At 40.0% G+C, this 19806-nt stretch overlaps 3 protein-coding genes across 6 annotated transcripts in view; all 3 read right to left on the bottom strand.

Annotated features, from left to right (window-relative positions):
• Nphp1 (nephrocystin 1) overlaps window positions 1–2273 on the bottom strand; it is a 43881-nt gene extending 41608 nt beyond the window's left edge. For 2 of the 4 annotated variants that reach the window (XM_013112417.3, XM_013112416.3), the window contains exon 1: window positions 2158–2273. In XM_013112417.3, coding sequence (XP_012967871.1) covers window positions 2158–2226 — 69 coding nt within the window. In that variant the 5' untranslated portion in view covers window positions 2227–2273. The remainder of the gene's footprint in view (window positions 1–2157) is intronic. The other 2 variants (XM_005068596.4, XM_013112415.3) reach the window with 1 other exon arrangement.
• A 2877-nt stretch (window positions 2274–5150) lies between these two features.
• Mtln (mitoregulin) lies at window positions 5151–6044 on the bottom strand. The gene is made up of 2 exons (XM_040746261.1): window positions 5769–6044; window positions 5151–5241 (listed from the first exon to the last, which is right to left on the bottom strand). The coding sequence occupies exon 1, from the start codon at window positions 6000–6002 to the stop codon at window positions 5832–5834; it is 171 nt and encodes a 56-aa protein (XP_040602195.1). The 5' UTR covers window positions 6003–6044; the 3' UTR covers window positions 5151–5241; window positions 5769–5831.
• A 3256-nt stretch (window positions 6045–9300) lies between these two features.
• Window positions 9301–19806, bottom strand: part of Bub1 (BUB1 mitotic checkpoint serine/threonine kinase) — a 32623-nt gene continuing 22117 nt past the window's right edge. Inside the window, exons 17-25 of the mRNA XM_040746262.1 lie at window positions 18164–18251; window positions 16401–16609; window positions 14387–14530; window positions 13340–13455; window positions 12880–13041; window positions 12544–12701; window positions 12277–12445; window positions 11312–11418; window positions 9301–9616 (exon numbers count right to left, since the gene is read on the bottom strand). Of these exons, the coding sequence (XP_040602196.1) occupies window positions 9421–9616; window positions 11312–11418; window positions 12277–12445; window positions 12544–12701; window positions 12880–13041; window positions 13340–13455; window positions 14387–14530; window positions 16401–16609; window positions 18164–18251 (1349 nt within the window). The 3' untranslated portion in view covers window positions 9301–9420. The remainder of the gene's footprint in view (window positions 9617–11311; window positions 11419–12276; window positions 12446–12543; window positions 12702–12879; window positions 13042–13339; window positions 13456–14386; window positions 14531–16400; window positions 16610–18163; window positions 18252–19806) is intronic.

A 19806-nucleotide genomic window follows, 5' to 3' on the forward strand; every position in this document is an offset into this window, starting at 1 on the left:
GTCTGTCTCGCCCTGACTCAGCCTGACTGGGCCTGTGGATTCTTAACCCTGGAATCCAGGCATGTTTGGTCATTTCGAGACTTAGACGCTGCTCCAAGTGACTGAATACTGACACCTGTTTTTTGCCCGTGTCCCACATCCACTCCAAGTTTCCTGTAGAACTGAAACAGGCAATTCTCCTTTCTGTATTTTAGAAATTCTAAGTTAATTGACTGTGATTTTAAAAGGATGTTTAGACAATCTTGATTTGCTATAGCATACCATGTATGTAACATGGCTTCAACTTGTGTTTAGGGAAAAGGTAGTATTTTAGGAAATTTTTTTTCTAAACTCTTGTTTAGAAAAAGAGCCCTAATGGACTCGACTTCGAATACCACATGGCTTGCAGCCATCCTGGTGACTTCCTCTGGATGGGAACATGCCATGTAACTTCACCACCATCTTGGTTAAGGTGATCATGTGATATCCCTCTACTTACTATTGTATCCCCTTTTTTTCTCTAAGGAGGCGACACCAGGCTTCTAAGATGGTTTGTTTTAAAACAGTGTCTTGAAAAATATATATAAAGGCAAACAACCATTAGCAGTTTGCCCTACATACTATCCTGCCCTGCTTTCTTCTACATATTTTATGTATAATATACAAAACAAATGGCACCAAGTAGAGAGTGTTCCATTTTACATTCTTTTTCCATTCACATGTATTTATTTTATGTGTGTAGGAGTGTTTTGCCAGCATGTATGTGTATGCCTGAATCAGGCATCAGCTCCTCAGGTGTTAGACAGCTGTGAGTCACCATGTATGTGTGTGCCAGGAACTATGCTAGGGGCCTCTGGAAGAGTAGCCAGTGTTCTCAGCCACTGGGCCATCCATCTCCCTAGATCCTTACATTCTTTGGCTAACTTGATATTTTATCACACATACTTACCCCCAAACACCAAAAGATCTAGCCAAAATCTCCTCAGCACTATCAGATTCCATCAGACAATACTAGGTAGGTAAGGAACTAGATGATATCACCAAGGAAAACTGCAGCCATGTTTGGAAGCTGTGTCTCCCGACAGTCAGAATGCCCCTTTGTGGTTAAACACTCTTGAAGCTGCAGTTAGATTGTTCCTGTTATAAGACAACCATGGAGGCCAGGACACTATCTCAGTTGTCACACACATACCATAGCAAAATGCTGTGTTCTCAGAAGAGCCATTATATTGCCTACATTGTAATTCTGATATTCCCCTCCACCATACATTTCCAGAGGATCATCATCAGAAATACCCTAAAATGACAGTCCAGTCAACCATGATTTTGGAGAGAAAGAAGGTCATGGATATGCCACTCATATCATCAATATCGATTAAAACTTGTTTAAAATATACAATGGGAGAACCCCAGGCTGAGCTCTCCAGCCCCTGCAGCCCACTCTAGTCTTTTGGGAGCTTTGTTTTGCTATATAAACCTCTGTTTAAGCTTTGTGTCCTGTCACAAAATCCTTTCCTCCAAAACAAGAACTGAGAAGCCCGGTATTACAATAATCCATCCATGGATTAGTTTATCCACCCCCTAATACTGATCATTATTCATATCCAGTTTTTCTATTATAAGCAAAAATGTGGTGAACATATTTATATATCCATCTCTGTCACAATTTCAAATTATTACAAATGTGAGATTGCTGAGAATGTAATCAACCAGCCTAGAAGGATCAATGATTGCTATATCTTGTCAAACTGCTGTTCAGAAATGTAGGTTATACACCAGGGCATCACCTATTTCATCGAGTCTTCCCCAGCACTGAGTATTATGACTTAAAATCTCTACGATCTTACCTCTTTTGTAGGTGTTTGATTACCTATGAAATTAACTTAAAGTACTAATCTCCTGTTCTTGGCTCGTTTATCGGATCTCAGGTATTAACACTATTCTGTTACACTTGACTTTGAGAAAGCGATGACTTTCAAAGGAGTGGCACAGGACTGAGGTGCATCTGGCTAGTTTAGACCGGGGGAGGGGTAAGAGGGGTGAGGACTGAGGTGTTAGCTGACCTGCAAGGCTTTCTGGAGGTTTGTCTACGGCGCGGGGCCGAGGTTAGAACGCTACCGCCCAGCGCTCGGGTCCTGGCGAGGGGCTGGGATGTGGGGTCCCCTCCTATGCACCTACCTGCAGCTTAAGCTCCTGCCCGCGGCGCCTGAGCGCCTGCAGCGGGTCCCGCGGCCGCCGGGCGAGCATCGGCCTAGCAGCCGCCGGCGGGACCGCGCCGGTTGCCAGGGAAACCAAAGCGGGAGCTCAGCAAGATGACGCTATCAGCGGGCGCCGCCACCCAACGCCAGGGGATTCGCTAAACGGCCTAAGAACAACTGCTCTAGGTTCCTAGGATGGGGACGTAAACTCGGAGTCCCCAGACTGCACATCTCGTCACTATCACGACCTCGAACCTTGCAGTGCTCTGTTCTATGCAGCTTTCCGACACCTGTTCCGCGAAACGAATCTTTAAAATAGTTTAAGCATGGTAAACTCCTTAGCTACGAGAGCTTTTGTGGGACTCGCAGTTTGGCTGCACAGTGTCACCCTATGGGCGGTTTTATTATTATTTACTGTATAGCCATAGCCCTGCATTCAACAGATATCCTCCTGTCTCTCTGCCTCCCTAGTGTTGGAATTAAAGGCGTTTGCCATCATACTTGGCCAAGAGGCGTTTTTAAACTCTTGCCTTTTGGGGTATTGCTGAAATGTCTCCAAAGTTTTTATGTAGTCCACCCTGAATTCTAGGAAGGCGGCGATTCTGTCTTGTGCGGCAAGCCTATGGGCAAATAGATATTTTTGATCACTCTCGGGAAAGGTGGTAGTATTTCCCCCGAGGGAGACTCAGTCCTCTAAATCCAGTTCCCAAATGCCACTACACCAACCCTGGGTTTAGGAGTGGTGATGAACCAAGTTCAACAGTTGACAGTGTCATTCCCAAGGTATCTGATTGTTATTGTGACTCTGGCTCTCAATTTACTGATTCCAATTTGACTACGATACAGACTACTGTTTCCATGGAAGACTTTTCCAGTGTGGGAGAGGAGGAAAAGAAACGTTGACACAATGATGTCAAAGGGGAATGGTTCACTACAAGGCTAGGGACACACAGGACATAAAACACCGACAGGTAGAGTAGACAGCAAGACTAGTATGGTAAGGACACCAACATGTTTAGAGGCGGCACATTAAAGGAGGACGAGAGAACCTGCAGGTAAGCAGTGACGAGGGCCAAAGACAGCTCAGTGGTTAAGAGCATGGGCTGCTCTTGCCCAGGACCCAGGTCCAATCCCAAGCATCCACGTGGCAGCTTGTTTTCCAGGGACACTATCTTACAGCCTCTGCGGGTACCAGCCATGCATACGGTACACAGGCTGCACTCGGACAAAACTCATACAGATAAAATTTAAAACAAAAACCACCAAAACTGCCAAGTCTTCTAGGAACAGACCCAGAGGTAGAGCTGGTCCAGTGACAACTCAGTTTAATCCCACATTTTCAGTTTGGGACAAAATGTGCTTCAAGAAACCTACCCCAACTAAACCTCAATGAGGGATGTTGACTAAGAAAACTTCCCCTACCCTGGGGCTGTAGAGATGGCCCTAAAGGGACATGATACCCCAAGACAAAGTTCTCAGAGGAAGAGGAAGGGCCATTTGTCTGTGGGGGAAGAAGGGTATGGAATGGGACACTACAACACTAGGGACAAAGGACTGCCTCTGGTTAGAGAGGAGACAGGCGTGGACCATAGGCAATGGCACTTTATAAAGGGGAAACACCATGTTGGGATGAGGTCTTTAATTTTAATTGTTATGTTAAAGGGAACTTTTGATTGCTGGCCCTTGATAGTCAGCCTTAGGAGGAAGAGGCTAAACAAGGGAATAGAACTTGGTGGCTAGCTTTAGGAATACAAGCTAATCGTTTTTTAGCAAGGAAGTGGGAATGGGGGAGAAGGGCAGGGCCTGCCAGTCATATTTGCCATGCTTGGGCTGGCTAAGTTCCTTCAAGCTCAATTAGGAAAATGCCCACTGCACACACATGAAGATCTGGCATCAAACACCCAGCATCCATGTAAAAACCTGAGGTGCGACAGAAACAGTGTGCAACACAAGTGCTGAGGATCAGGGTCTTGGGGTTGGAAACAGGTAAACCAGACCAGCCAAATATAAATTCCCAGCTTCAGTGAGGGACCCTGTCCTGAAAAAAAAAAAGGAAGGGTGGGTGGGTCCATGGGTAAAGTGCCTGCTGCAAAAGTAACTAGAGTTTGGATTCCCAGAACCCATGTAAGTGCCAAGCAGAGTGGCAGTTCCTATGACAAACTCTGGGCCTACACTACATATATAATCACACATGCACTCACACACTGTGAACATACATACATGCAGGTACACACAACACATACATGAAGAGAAAGAAAAGGTGGAGAGCAATAGAGGCGGGCACCTGAAGCTGACAGATGTACACCGCCACCACCCACAGGCAAAAAATCCTACTTACTCTACCTCAAAGAGCCTCAGCTAAGTTGAGGGATGCTGACTGGAAAGTTTCAGCCAACTAAACAGGATGGAGCTCTAAGAACCAACATTTCAGCCCTTGATGGAATTCACTAAAGAAGACCAAATTAGAAATAATAGGGCACAATAATCCTAGGAAAATGGGCAGAAGAATGAACTTTCTGAATTTTCTTATGTTAAATGGGGCTGAGACACAAAACTGATTTTCTGAAAAATGGGGACAGTGTGTCAGAAATGTATCCTACAGATAACCAGGGACTTGGTTGCTTGATATGACTGGTATTTATCTTTAAGCTCTACTCAAAGGTTTCTCTTTCACAAGTACATTTCCAAGTTAACACATAAGGAATTTTTACACTCAGCATTTGCAGTAAACTTTCATTCTTCAAAGTGCAAATATCTGTTTACTTCAGGCATTTGCCACAGCACCTGTCTTTTCTGACTACATCTAGAAAAAGGACCCACAATGGTCCCTGGATGAAATCTGCCTCCAGGCTGTCCCAAGGATGTGAACGATTGCATAAGAAGACCTCTGCTTTCAGGATCCAGATGTCTTGCTGCAGCAAACTCAATGGTAGGCAAAATATTCCTTTCCTTTGTGATGAGGGAAGACTCAAAGATATTTACATTTTTTTATTTTAAAAATAGATTCATAAAGTGCAAGAAGAAACGATTTCTTTCCAGTGCTTTATATCTATCTTCGATAAAGCTGTTGAAAGACAGAAAAAAAAAAATCAGTGACACACAATCTTTAACTTCAAATTACTGTACTGTGACGGTAAACCACGAACAGTAAGAAAACTAATGCGCTGATGAAACGCAAGGCTCCTGACACTCACTTTTTGTACTCTATCTGGCAGCCAACAACTTAAAGACTTAGAAATGGAGTTTGCAAAAACATCAAAGCTACAGCACTACTCGTGGACCTATTCAAAATGAATGTGGGGGTTGGGGTCTCTCTCTCTCTCTCTCTCTCTCTCTCTCTCTCTCTCTCTCTCTCTCTCTCTCTCTCTCTCTTTTCTGTCCAGTAGTCTCCATTTTGAAGTTAAATGTTAAGGTGCAACTGCATCGCACGTGGTAAAGCATTCCCATTAAACACCCTCAGCAAACTGAATTGTAACACTTCATTAGAGAAGATAATCTATTTTCTCTCTGAGGTCTAGGAGCAAGCCACGTTCCTGCAAGCAGTGCAAATGCGACCCGAGACTCCCCCGGGCGTGTGATCGCGTGGCTCACCCATTCCGGGTCGCGTGGGACTTGAGGAGTGAGGACCCGGCGGGCTCGCGCCGCGGCGCGCGCTCAGGCCAGGTCCAGCTTCTTCTGAGTCGTCGCCAGTTTGTCTTGCAGCCTCCGTTTCCTCCAGTCCAGGTAACGTCTCCGCAGCCGATTTGCCTGCCAGCCCAGGACTACTCCAGAGGCGAAAGCCACTAGCACGGAAACCTGAAGTGTCCTCTCAGACACGTCCGCCATTGCAACCACCCGGTATGGAGAGTAGACTACGGAATGGCACAAGGATCAAATAGGGCAGTGCTCGCCCAGGACCGCTGGGAGCATGCGTGAGGCAAAGGCGCAGCGCCCTGAGGCTCTTGTCTCAGGGGAAACTGACCAGTACAGGGTCTCACTATGCTGCAAGACTGACTTGACATATGGATAGGCTCCACATTTCTTCCACATTTGTTGTTTGACATTAGTAGGACATTGCTTTGCATCATAGATGAGTTGGTGCCATTTACTCCTGTTCGTTTTTTCTTAGCAGCTGATTAAGTTTTCTGGTAACTTGATTTTGAAGTAATAAATGAATAGAGAAAAACTTTAATACATTTTAAATGAATGCATGTAGACGAAATTGCCTTTAATAATGCATTTTGTTTATCGCAGTACACATTATCATACCAATATGTAACCAGCGAATGTCAATGCAATAACCACAGCTCTCATCTTGAAGTAAGAGTTTATTCTTGAGTCATTATGAGTGACCATGGCCTGGGAACACAGATTTAGGCCAAACTCCATGTTCCAACGTGGAAGCAGTTTCATCAAGTTTTATAGTTTTACAGAACAAAGAGAGTCATAAATCAAGGCAAGTTACAGTAAGATGGGGGAAGACTTTTCTATAGGCCCTAAGAAAGCACACATTTGAATCATTGCATTGACTGATACAGGACAGAGTGGTTTCTGTTTTCAAAATAAATACCTATTTGGGATTTCCCCCTGTGCACATGCACTTACCTTTTTATAGCAAGGCAAGTATGAAAGCAATTGTATGTCATTAACAGAGGGTTAGTATACAGATGTAAATTTGGGCAAGAAAAAGAAAAGTGTCAATAGATATTAACATAATTTAAAGCAGCCATATCAAGAGAGTATCATGAAGTTTAACAGATAAACACTGAAAGGGTTTCCACTGAAACAGAAGAACGTCAGTAGCACTCCACCGTTATTTAACATCATTTTCAAGGTAGTAACTGTTAACACAAAGGCACAGAAAAAGTGGGAATGATACATACTGCTTTCATAAAATAGTAATATGGTGCCAGGTGGTGGCGCACACCTTTAATCCCAGTACTTGGGTGGCAGAGGCAGGTGGATCTCTGAATTCCAGGCCAGCTAGGGCAACACAGAGAAATCCTGTTTTGAAAAAAATAAAAACCCAAAAACCAAAACAGAAAGCAACAAATCCCCCCAAAAAACAAGAACAAAGAGATAGTCATAGGGAAACTTCGAAGAGTCAACTGAAAGCAACAGGTTTCATAATATTCAAATTACCAGCTAAGAAAACACAGCATGGTGGAGGGGCTGATTTAAAAAAGGAAATATAGTCCTAAATATTTAAATTAGTACTAGTTTTTGAAAAAAATATAGAGGAACCGGGCGGTGGTGGCACACGCCTTTAATCTCAGCACTTGGGAGGCAGAGGCAGGTGGATCTCTGTGAGTTTGAGGCCAGCCTGGTCTACAAAGTGAGTTCCAGGATAGCCAAGGCTACACAGAGAAACCCTGTCTCTAAAAATAACAAAACGAACAAACAAAAAACAAAAAGAAAAGAAGAAAATAGAGGGTACTTTTTCAATTGAGGATAACATTTTAAGACATAAAAGTCAAAGGCCATTTAAGACCATAAATTCTAACTTCTTCACAGAAGCAGAAATCTTTATACTAAAGACTTATGCCAATTTGGGATGAATAATTTGAGTTATATACAAATCTTACAAAATAAAAGAGGACATATAGAAAATGGACAAATAGGCTTCACTAAAAAAGACCACATGCCTAGCCACCCCCCCCAAAAAGTGGACATATTTGGCCTAGTCTATAAGAGAAATGCAAATTAAGACTACAGGGGAATACTATTTAGTGCCAAACCAACAAGTGAAAAGCCTGATGTGGTAATGACACAGGAACAAGGCCTTGTGGACCCTGGCATAACCACCATGGAAGCGAGTTGCAGATACTCCCAGCATTTGGGAGGCAGAGGCAGGAGGTTCTCTATGAGCTCCGTGTCAGACAGGGCTACTCAAGGAGGCCCTATCCTAAACCAAAAGCAAAGCAAAGCAAAACCAAAAGAACAACAACAACAAAACATGGACATAGACAAAAACTCTCTGAATAGAACTCCATTAGCATAGAAAAGGAAACTTCAGCAGAGTGAAGAGCAGTTTACACAATGGGGGGAAACTTTCCCAGCTATATTCCAGACAGGGGTAAAAATGATATTCAAAGAACAGTAAACACCAAATGCTCTCTCACACAATTTGCCAGTCAATAAATGGGCTTAAGTGAACATTCCCAGAAGAAACAATGGCCTTTAAATACTCAAGAGTATTCAATATTCTTAGCTATGAGGGAAATGTCACCCAAAACTACTCACCCTCATCAGAACAGCTATCACTAGGAAGAGACAAAAAATGCTAGTGAGGATGTGGAATAATAATCCTTTATTCTAAGCTGTTTGAAACGTATCCTCTTATGGCCATTGTGGCAATCAGTGCGGCAGTCTCTCAAAAAAGTGAAAACACAACTGTTTATGACCTAGCTATCCCACTCCTGGGTATACAAAGGATTCTATCGTCTACCAGATAAATCCAAACATCCATATTGATTGCCCCTCTATTCACAATAGCAAGGAAATGGAACCAGCCTAGGTGTCTATCAACTGATGGATGTGTAATGAGAATGTGGTATCATACAGAAGGGAATTCTATTCACATTTACATCATGAAATTTGTATGAAAATAGATGGAGTTAGAAAGACTAAGTAATTCAGAGTCAGAAAGATACAAAACGTGCTTTCTCCAATATGCAGACCCTAACTTAAAATGTTTATATGCATATTTAAGTGGGGTCAACAGTAACTGTAGGCTATGAAACTAAAGAGACCTTGAGAAAGAAAGAAAGATGTTGAGGTAGGAGGAAGGGACATGGACAGATGAAACATGAAAGCAGAAGGTAAGCAATGGGGAAGGTGTGTTATATAAAGGGATCAGAAGGATGGGGAAGAAATAGCAACAAAAACAAATTTTGTCTGAAAGTGCCATAATGAAACCTAACCCTACCTATGCTAATTAAAGGTGAATTTTAAGTACTTTTGGTCTACTTTGGACTTAAATAGGTTCGTATTAGAAAGGTGGTTTCTAGAAAGCATTTAAAGTTGAATCATTCTTAATGAAAACTTGTACACAAAGAGCAGTCCAACTGATTAGTCTGCTTCATATGGGTCTCCTTACTTTGCCAATTTTGTTAGAGTATTTATAACAACTAGGTCACATGGGTATATCTTATGGGCTTTATTTTTTAACATACATAAATAAAAGTGTGAAAAAAATAGGATTCAAAGTAGGAGGGAGTTTAAATTTACAAAGTGTTTTTTGGATAAGGTTCAAATCCATATTTTATTTTCTCATCCGCTTATATTCTGAGAGTAGCACAATTAGCCTATTACGCAGGGTCTTAATCTTGGTGGAATATTCTTGTTCAAATACTGTCTTCATCTTTTGTCTCAACAAATCCAAAGATGGAAGATGATGACAATCCGGGATATTCAACATGATGTGAAAGAATTCCTCCCACATTTCCAAATGAGGAAGCCTAATAAGACAAAATATCACAATGAAAAACATGCAACCTTCAACATCCACAGCAATCTGTTCCTGCATCTATTTTACACAGGTGTGGACATGTTAAAAGAACAGCTCTCACCCATTTGTATCTTAGCAAACCAAGAATCCATCACAAACAGGAGGAATTAAAAATCTAAATGTCTAAATCTACCTTGTTCTAAAAACATGATTTGAAAAAATCTTTTAGCAACAGTTCTTCAGTAGAAGGATCATCTTTTAAAGAAAATCTATCTTCTTTTGACTTCCTGTGTACACCACACTGTCAGAATCTGATGATACAGTTACTTGGTTCTGATAAGCCTAACTGCATATATGGCAAAACATCTGGACAGATAGGCTACACTTTTTAGTATAGAGCTCACACTTAAAGGTCCTTGCCACTTATAGTGGTTAAAGTTAATTGAAAAAACTTCAAAACAGGGAGAGAAAGCCCTGGAGAGAAAGCAGAACAAATTAAAATGTCATTCTAGATGGAAACTAAGAAGGAAGCTTTGGGCTTTTTTCTATGCTATTGGTAATAGATGGAAACCTTCTGAACCTTCTGGTTCTTTGATAACAAGCAAGGGAAACAATAAAGCAAATAAAGTACTTGCTGAATTTGATGGCTCTGTACAGAATAAAAACAACTGTTGTAAGTTTCTTTTGGGTTCTGAATCTACTGTACATGATGTGTATAAAATTATGCAAACTCTTTCCTGTAGGAGCGAACCCCACAAAGCTATCCACCCATGAGGGCGGAGACAAGTAAATTAGCACAGGTAGATATAAAAGTAAGGAAAGAAAATCTCATCACTTGAAGCCACCAGGAGGCTGGAGAGATGGCTCAAAGGTTAAGAGCACTGGCTGGTCTTCCAGAGAAAGAGAGAGTCCTTTTTCTTTCACTTCCTTTTATATCTACCTGTGCTAATTTACTTGTCTCCGCCCTCATGGGCGGATAGCTTTGTGGGGTTCACTCCTACACTTTCCCTTTACTGCTTTGATAGTGGGTGGGGAGAATGAGGGGAACCTCAGCCTAAATTTTCTCAAGAATGAATCAACATGTAAAATTCCATTAAGCTAACATATGAGGACTTTTTAATGAATACATTTTCATAATCTTAGAAAAGTTAATGATATATGGAAATATGCATGCATAGAATAATCAGCTTCAATTCAATACCGCCAGTGGTATGTTTACAGATTGTTATTTTTAGGAACAATGTTGACATAAGCTCCAAACCAAACATTAACCTTTAAGTATCTTATAAACCAAAGTCACATAGGGCTGGAGCTTGAGACCTTGTCTTGTAACAGAAGTTACCTCATTCTATTTATAATTTACAAAACAGCTTCACCTATATTACTTTCTTTGCTTATAAGATTTGAACAAAGGAGAATTATCATCATTTATATTTACATAAACAAGAAACAAGCAAACAAAACCCCAGAGCTCACCAACATTAACTTCACTTACAGTAAAGGAAACAGTCAAGAACAGGATGCTAACCCATATGGCCAGGGGCTTTCAATGGTTTCATGAGGCACTGAATGCCAGATTTGCATAGTGTCTAATGTCAGGACTATGCTATTACCACACTGCCCAAGCTCATTTTCTGGCTAGGTAAATTCAACTATTTTGCTGTTGTTGTTTTTTTTTATTGTAACACTAATGCCAGTAACCTACCTTCTAAAAAGACTTTCAGGTTTCCAGACTCCTCCTTCATTTTTTATTTTCATGTAAGTTCCAAAGAGCATACAGTATATTGTTGCAGCAACTCCATAGTAATCAATCTATGACGAAAACATGTGCAATGTAAACAGTAACTTGCGTGTAAGTATATGGGAATATGTCTCGAACTTAAAAACTCAATAATCACAGACTTTTACATTTACACAATTCTGAAATCCAATGATTTGCTTCACTGAGTGCCTGTCCAAGTTTTCAGTGAAGCTTCTCTGAACACAAAACACTACTGCCTCTGAGCTGAGGTAACCCTTTGGGAAGCTCTATCTTCATTTAAATAATATCCTCCTCAAGTCCTCTATCCTTTCACTTGGTGAAAACACAATAATCTCTCAGCTTGGCAATTCCTCCAATTCCATCCCCTGAGACTCTGGTGGTTATTGTATAACTGCACATCAATGCCTCTGTGTGATGTGTTCATTATAGAAAAGTACTTTCTAGCATAGTCCAAATATGTAGTATAGCAAACTATCTACAATCTACTCCCAGATCAGCATTCATCTACCTGAAGTCTTACTGGTGGTAACTCTCTGTGCCCCCTTTATCATTCATGGTCTTTTGGAAGCCACAGCTGTTAGCTGGAAACTGGGCAGCTTAGGCTCAAAACCTTTACATGTTATCCTAATTAGCAGCATCTTCTTTACTTGCTAACAAACATTCTACTTTGTTGAAAACTCTGAAACTTTCTCACAGAATGTCTTTGCTTTTCTGCTGTTAACAGAATCTCTCCTAAGAGAGGAAGACTCTTCGAAAGTAGAATTAGTTCTTCCTCTTCAGCCTTACATTCCACTTCTCCTTCAATGCCCAAGAGACCAGTTCAAAGGACCCAGAGCTCTAAACTCATTTTGAAAGTCTGGTAAGGTAATACAGAAAATGCTTTCAAACCTCTTGCATTCTTTCCATACCTGGTAGTTCCATGGCTTGTTACTGAGCATCTCAGGGCACTGAAAACCAGATGTTTCACACTTTCCTGTAAATGCAGTTCCTTTAGGGAAAAGTTTCATATCTATACTCTGACCCAGGTCAATCAGTGCCAAGCCAGTAGCTAAATCTTCACCATCCTGTTCCAAAAACCTACATTAAATACAATAAGGCCAGGATCTATGAGCACAAATAGCAAAAGGATACCAGGGAAATGTTAGGGAAGAATTCCACTCAAGTGTCATACTTACTTGTGGCCTAGTATGAAGTTATCTGGCTTAATGTCTCCATGAATGATTTCACAGCTGTGAACTTGTTCAATTATGTAAAGCATTCTGATAGCAAAAATGATGACGAGAGCCTGGGGCATCACTTTTTCAGGGGTATTTTTATAGAGGTTAATGGCATTCTAGAAATAATGCAAATGGTATCCTAAGTTGGTAGTAGAGGATTAATGAAATTTCAAGCCAAGGGCTTTCTACCTGCTTTCTATTCCAACAAAAGTTCCAATTGTGAAAAATACTGCAGGTTAAAAACCAGAAATGCACATGCATTTTAAGTTCACATCATGAAAATCAAACACTTACTAGTATTGTCCCATAGCTGTAGAGCTCTCCTACTAATATGCTCCCATTCTGGAATAAATGAGCAGAATAAAACTTGATGATCATGTGATGTACTGCTGGCTTTAGTCTTGCCATCAGCTGTGTCCCAATGTAGAATTCCCAGGAATTGGCAGGTCTCTGAACCTGCAAATCAAATACGGACATGTAACAGGCATATCCTTATCCATATTCTGTAAAATAGCAAGAAAGTATCTCCTCCCAGTTAAGGATGTGAACAAAAAGTGAGGACAAGCTAAATACTAGTCAGCAGTATAGGGCTTGCAGGATAATCTTAGTGATAAGACAATTCTAAGTCTTCACAGGACAGCCATGTTAAACTGTTGAATAAGGTCTCATTGACATCAGTATTTAAAGGTGAGGGAGCAGGGGAAGATAACTTCTAAAATTCACATCTACATTATGCAAGAACTTATATACTTACCTTTAATATACATTTCTGTTTACTTTTGGTATCATTCACATCTCCGTGAATAGCTTCATAGACTTGGGCAAAAGCCCCTTCTCCAAGAAGGTGATTCACATAGACCAGCAAAGAACCTTGGAAGACAAGTATGCCAAATTGGCAAAAAGCCATAAGGACTATCAAAGTGAGGAATTCCTGGGGCCTGAACTACTTTAATACAGTATAATCTGGGGAACTTTTCCCAGACTTAAATGAAAGTAAAACAAATACCTTCCAGGAAAAAGCTTTACTAAATTATTTAAACAGAGGGGTGAGGGCAGCTCTGATGGCCCAGTATATGTATATGTGTGGCCTTGACTCCTGGCCCTTCTGTGACCTGTGGTGCCTGCTCTGCACAACTGTTGAAGTATTAGGAAGACTATGTAGAAATCTGTAAAGCTTTTTGGAAAATGTACATATTTTACAGGAGAAAAAAGCCAAAACAAAACAGAACACATTTTTACAGGAGAATTTAAAAAGGCAAAGCATAACTGTATTAACATTTGTAATAGTTTAGAATGGTTAGGCCAATTTTGAATTTCAGGAGTTTTTTATTTAGGTGGTTGTGAGCTGCCCATCATGGGCACTGAAACCCAAACTGAGGTCTGAAAGTGGTTTTTTTGGTGGTGGTGTTCCAAGACAGGGTTTCTCTGTATAACAGTCTGGCTGCCTTGGAACTTGCTTTGTAGACCAGGTTGGCCTCGAAATTGCAAACATTCACCTACCTCTGCCTCCTGAGTGCTGGGGCTAAAGGGCACGGGCCACCACATTGACTCTGAAAGTGGTTTTAATCTTTGAGCCATCTCTGCAGCCTGCAGTACATGTATTTTTAACTCTGATAGATATTACTGCCAAATTAAAGTCCCAACAGCAATCACAATTATATTATCATGGCTTAATAAAATTTCTCAACCAGTAGATATTAACTCTTTCTTGAAGGTTGAAAAGGGTATAGGAGAATCCCAGAATTACTGTCAGTTTTTCACAAACAAGAATTCAAAGTTCTATTATCCACATAATTCTTACCCAATTGGAATTCTGTCTTGGGCTTGATGGCTGGAAGTTTACACTGCCACTCAAATGTATTTGAATAGGAACTCACTGGTTTAGGAAGCCCAGACAGAAGTTTAAGAATCAATTCATCATCCCATGGGTTCTCAATAGTAAAGTCTTAAATAGGAAAAATAAGAAAAGAAACAAATTCAGCATTCAAATATTTTAACAGAAATTTTAAATAAGTAAAGGTATTCATTAAATAAGCTTTCAAAATCTTACCCTATGTAAAGCATTGGCCCAATATAAATAGAAGCTAAAACTGGTAGTTCTGTCATTACTGTCATTTTAGGTCTACAAATTTGGGTGAACTAGCTGCTTCCTGACTCATCTGGAGTTGCAGGATTTGTGCCTTCAAAAACTATAGATGCATTCTTTGAAGTACACTTGGATATTATTAATTAGTTGCTTCTAGTGTGATCAGACAACTTTCACTGGTTTCCACCACTAGTATACACAAAACACACGACCTACATACATTTGCATGAGAATACTGTGTACACAAAAGGAAAAACAATTCCTAAAGGAGAACAAAGCCTTCTCTCCAATTTCATACTATAAAATATTTTATTAGTGGTGGTTTGAAAAGGCTACCCTCCAACATGGTTACTACTTTCTTAGCAAACATAGGTTCTGAGATTTAACTTATTTAGTTCTTACAGTAAGCCTCTAAGGTAGTCACTGGTTTAAACTTCACTGTAAGATACATACATTTATTTATTTATTTATTTTGTGCAGTGGTGGGGTGTTTCAAGACAGGGTTTCTCTGTATAACAGTCCTAACTGTCCTGGAACTTGCTTTATAGACCAGACTGGCCTCAAAGTCACTGAGATCTGCCTTCCTCTGCCTCCCAAGTGCTGGGATTAAAAGTGTGTACCACCATTGCCTGGCTATTTTAATTTTTTAATGTGTACAGATTGTTTTGCCTGATGTGTATATGTGGGAAGGCATCAGATCCTTTAACAATTTTGAGACAGTATGTGGGTTGCTAGCAATTGAATCTGGATCCTCTGAAGGGCAGCCAGTGCTCTTAACCCGAATTATCTCTCCAGCTGACCTCCACTTTAAAAAGAAGCACCATAAACTTGGTTGTGGAGCTGGGATGGAGCCTTGCCTTAGAATTTAGTCTGTCTCCAGATTCTATGTTTTCAATTACCATGCAAGACTTCCTATATAACAAGGGACAGAGGAAGATATCTCATAATATTCGGTTTTGACTGATTTGTTACATACAGGGGTGAGGGTAATATTAGATTATATGTGTGACACATAGTAAACTCTCAACTTTGAACTTTTAAAAAAATTTTTTAAAGATTTTTTTGCTTTATGTGTATGCGTGTCTGCATGCATGTGTGTATGTGCACTATGTGTGTGCCTGGCGCCCAGAGAAGTTACAGGAGGGTTTCAGATTCCCTGGAACTGGAATTATAGATGGTTGTGAGTCATCCTGTGCGTGCTGAAAACCAAACCTGGGTCTTCTTGAAGAGCAGTCAATAGTTCTCTTAACCAAAGAGGTATCTCTCCAGGCCCCTAATTCCTTTTTCTTTTTTTTTTTAATCATTTTTAATTTTAAATAGCTTGTTTTACATGTCAATCCCAGTTCCCTCTCCCTCCCCTCCTCCCGCACTCCCCCCCCCACCCTATTGCCAAATCCTTCCCCATAGGGGATATCTAGAGTCTGTCATTTTACTCTTGGTAGGGTCCAGGCACTCCCCTAAGAGTCCAGGCTGAGAGAGCATCTCTCTTTGTGCTATAGGCACACGAAGACAGTTTGTATACCAGGGATAATTCCTTTTTCTAACAATAGCGATCTTGGTGTCTTTCAAGATTAAAATGGACTTCAAATGTGTTAGTAGTGAATTACTTTGGGATACAGTTACAAGTTTGTCTAAGTCTATTTTCTATTCCCATTCTGAGTTCTTTCACAGAATAGCTTTTCCATGCTATTGGTCCTATGGCACAATTAAGATGAGCATGTGTGCATACTTGGAGCATTGACATTCCCAAGTGAACTAATCTGCATCCATTCAACTTGGAGCCCAGTGCTGGTATCTGGTAGGTCCTCCATGGTCACAAGGTCAGTGCTTGTGCATTTATAAGCCTCAAAGCCGAGCACTGCTTCCTGAGTGAGTGCACCACCTGTGGCAGGCTGGCTAGGATAATGTAAAGACGCTGAAAATTTCTCTTGAATTGGACTGGATATGTGAAAAAGAGAAAACAAAACTTCATGTGATTAGCTTATTAAACATGATCAAAATAAAACAGCTTCCTTTCAATTCTAAGAACAGCATTTCAAAATTATCACATAGGATGAGTTGATCAAATAATTTTCATTAAACAAATGTGTGTAAATACTTGAACTACTAAAATGACTACGAACACAAATAAAATCAAAGCCATTTAATGTATTAGGTAAACAGGTAAGGTGATATATTTTGTACTTAATAGGAACTGTGGGGGAGAAATGAGTTTATTCTCTAAAGCTACATTTAAACAGCATTACTGTAATCAAGGCTGAGTACTGTTTTTATTTATGTATTTTATATTTGTGAATTTTACCTATGGGCTAAATTTGTAAAATCTAGATTAATACTTCTGTGATTTTTCTGTCATTTTCAGGCTTATAGAACGATGAAAACTTGTCAGTCAAATACATATTCCTCTTTTCCTGTCTCCTCTTGCTCTTCTCATACAGCCACAGGGCCCCCCCTCACCCCCGCCTTCTTTTGTTTTCCCCTTTCTCTCTCTTTCTACCCCCCCAGCTCTCCCTCTCCTCCCCATTAATAAACTCCACATGGTTAATGTTTAAAAAAAATACATATTCCTAGGTCAGGTCAAATAAGGTGATAGTCTACCTTATTCAGCTCTTAGCTGTCTTTGTGTGTGTGTGTGTGTGTGTGTGCACGTGTGTGTGTGTGTATTACAGAATTCATGTGCTTTTTATCAGCAATTCCACATATTAGAAGCTCTGTGACTTCAGAACAGCAATATGTCGCCAAGACCTGACTTCCTCATTTACAATAAGGGTTTAACAGAATACAGTCATAACTCAAGTTATTGCAAGGATTAAGCAGACACAGCATACAGAAAGCATAAATATCGTTCCTGGGTTATAATGTATGTATCTGTTACATGTACCAGCCTAATCAAATACAGTGGAACTTTACTTTTGTAGCAGTATCTAAAGAAGCTTAAACATTCTACCTTCTCTTTTTTTTATTAATTAATTAATTTATTATATATACAGTATTCTGCCCACATGTATGTCTGCTGGCCAGAAGAAGGTACCAGGTCTCACTACAGATGGTTGTGAGCCACCATGTGGTTGCTGGGAATTGAACTCAGGACCTTTGGAAGAGCAGTCAGTGCTCTTAACCTCTGAGCCATCTCTCCAGCCCCTCTACCTTCTCTTAAAAGGCACTGGCTTTCTAAATTAAATGGGTGTGTAAAGCACAAACTATGTATTTTCTCAGTTTTGCAATAGTTGACCCATCAAAAGAGGATTTACAGTTAGAATCCTGGAATGAATTTCAGAAAATATGAGCTCGGGGATCTGTTTCCCAAGCTGCTTCTCTGACTGACCTTATATACCAAGTGCTTAGGTTTCATCACTGTGTTTATATTAACAAACAGTACCTTTTGACTTAAAGCTACCATTGAATAAAACCTTATTAGCCTTAGCACATTGGAATACGGTACACTACTGTATCTTAAGGAGCAATGGAGGAGGAGAGTGACAAACATAATACCCAAACTTTCTGTCTTTTGAGAGGTCCACCATGTTTTCTTTACAAGAATCCAAAGCAACGTGAGTGTACTGTGTGGCTACCACATTTTCTGAAATATAAAAAAATTATAGACAGTCATATTACATATACATGTAGACACAAACAGCATTTGATATGGTTACAAAGGCTGAAACTCCTTTTCATACTGACTTTCACTACAACTTTAAAATAGTGTTCCATGGTAAAAAGTGCTATGGTTGAAAATAAAAAATTATTCAAAGAATAAATAGCAGATCCACTACAGGCAGGATGACCAGACCACAGGAAGTCACTGGCATCGGAGCAAGGTATACTTAGTTTTAGGAGAATATGCTATGAGGACACAGAGGGAGAATAAAAGGCTGCAACCTTTCCAGAGGGCTTTAGATAGAGATTTGTGTGACTTTCATTTTGACAAACTGGTGAGTCAGCATTTAGTTGACTGAATGGATTTAGGTACTGGCAGTACTTAAATCACTGTCCCTTCTAACCTAAAAAACAAAACAATTCATCTTTATTGCCAGTAGATGGGGCAGAATTATAGACTAAACTTTACCAAGTGGTTTAGTACTATGTAATACTATAGCCAAATAACTTTTATCTGATGATTGCTTATAAACAAGTACAACTATTTATTAGTACTAGAACATATAAAACCACAGTGGCAAATACTCTAAGAACAATAACTATTGGCCCTTTGAAGACCACTTTATGAATCAGGTTTTCTCAATTTGAAGAACTTAAAAAAAATTTGAGTGGCAAACTTGTGATGGCATTTAAAAATAGTTGAAGTGTGAACTAACTTCTCTAAGATTTAGAAAAGGAATAAAATAAAAAAAGGAATAAAACATACTGGGTTAGTACTTTTAAGAAAACATCCTTACTTCTTAGTCAACTTTTAGATTTTTAGGCTCATAATCCCATTAAAATATCTTCCATCTAGTGAAGTAAAATTCTCTAGCAGTTTATTTAATTACTGTTTTTTAAATACTTTATTTAACTTTATTTTATGTACATTGGTGTAAGGATGTCAGATCCCCTGGAACTGGAGTAACAGACAGGTGAGCTGCCATGTAGGTGCTGGGAATAGAAGCCGTGTCCTCTGGAAGAACAGCCAGTGCTCTTAACCACTGAGCCATCTCTCAAGCCCCTTAATTACTGTTTTTAAAATTATGTTTTTTGTGTGTGTGCTCAAGTGAGTGCATGCCATAGCATATGTATGGAGGTCACAGGACAACTTGCAGGAGTCATTCTCTCTTCTTACCATGTGGGTCTCAGAGCTCAAGCTCAGGTCATCAGGCTTGACAGAAAGCACTTTTACCTGGTGAGCACCAAGTCAATACCTTCAGCATTCTTTCTAAAAAGTCCTAACAGTGATAGAATTTAGCTAGTAAACTGACAGTCAACCAAATGGCATAATGCTTCCAGATGTCACAGTTTATAGCTTTTTACTGGAAATTAGTACCTAATATTTGTGTTCAATGCAATGACATTAGAGTTAAATTCAAACATAGATTGTTTACATAGTTTTAAAATTATTTATGTGTATGGTTGTTTTACTTGTACATTATATCTGTGCATCTGAGCATGCAGTACCTGCAGAGGCCACAAGAGGTTATCAGATC

This window comes from Mesocricetus auratus, unplaced genomic scaffold (genome assembly GCF_017639785.1).
Source record: "Mesocricetus auratus isolate SY011 unplaced genomic scaffold, BCM_Maur_2.0 Super-Scaffold_100004, whole genome shotgun sequence".
Lineage (NCBI taxonomy): Eukaryota > Metazoa > Chordata > Mammalia > Rodentia > Cricetidae > Mesocricetus > Mesocricetus auratus.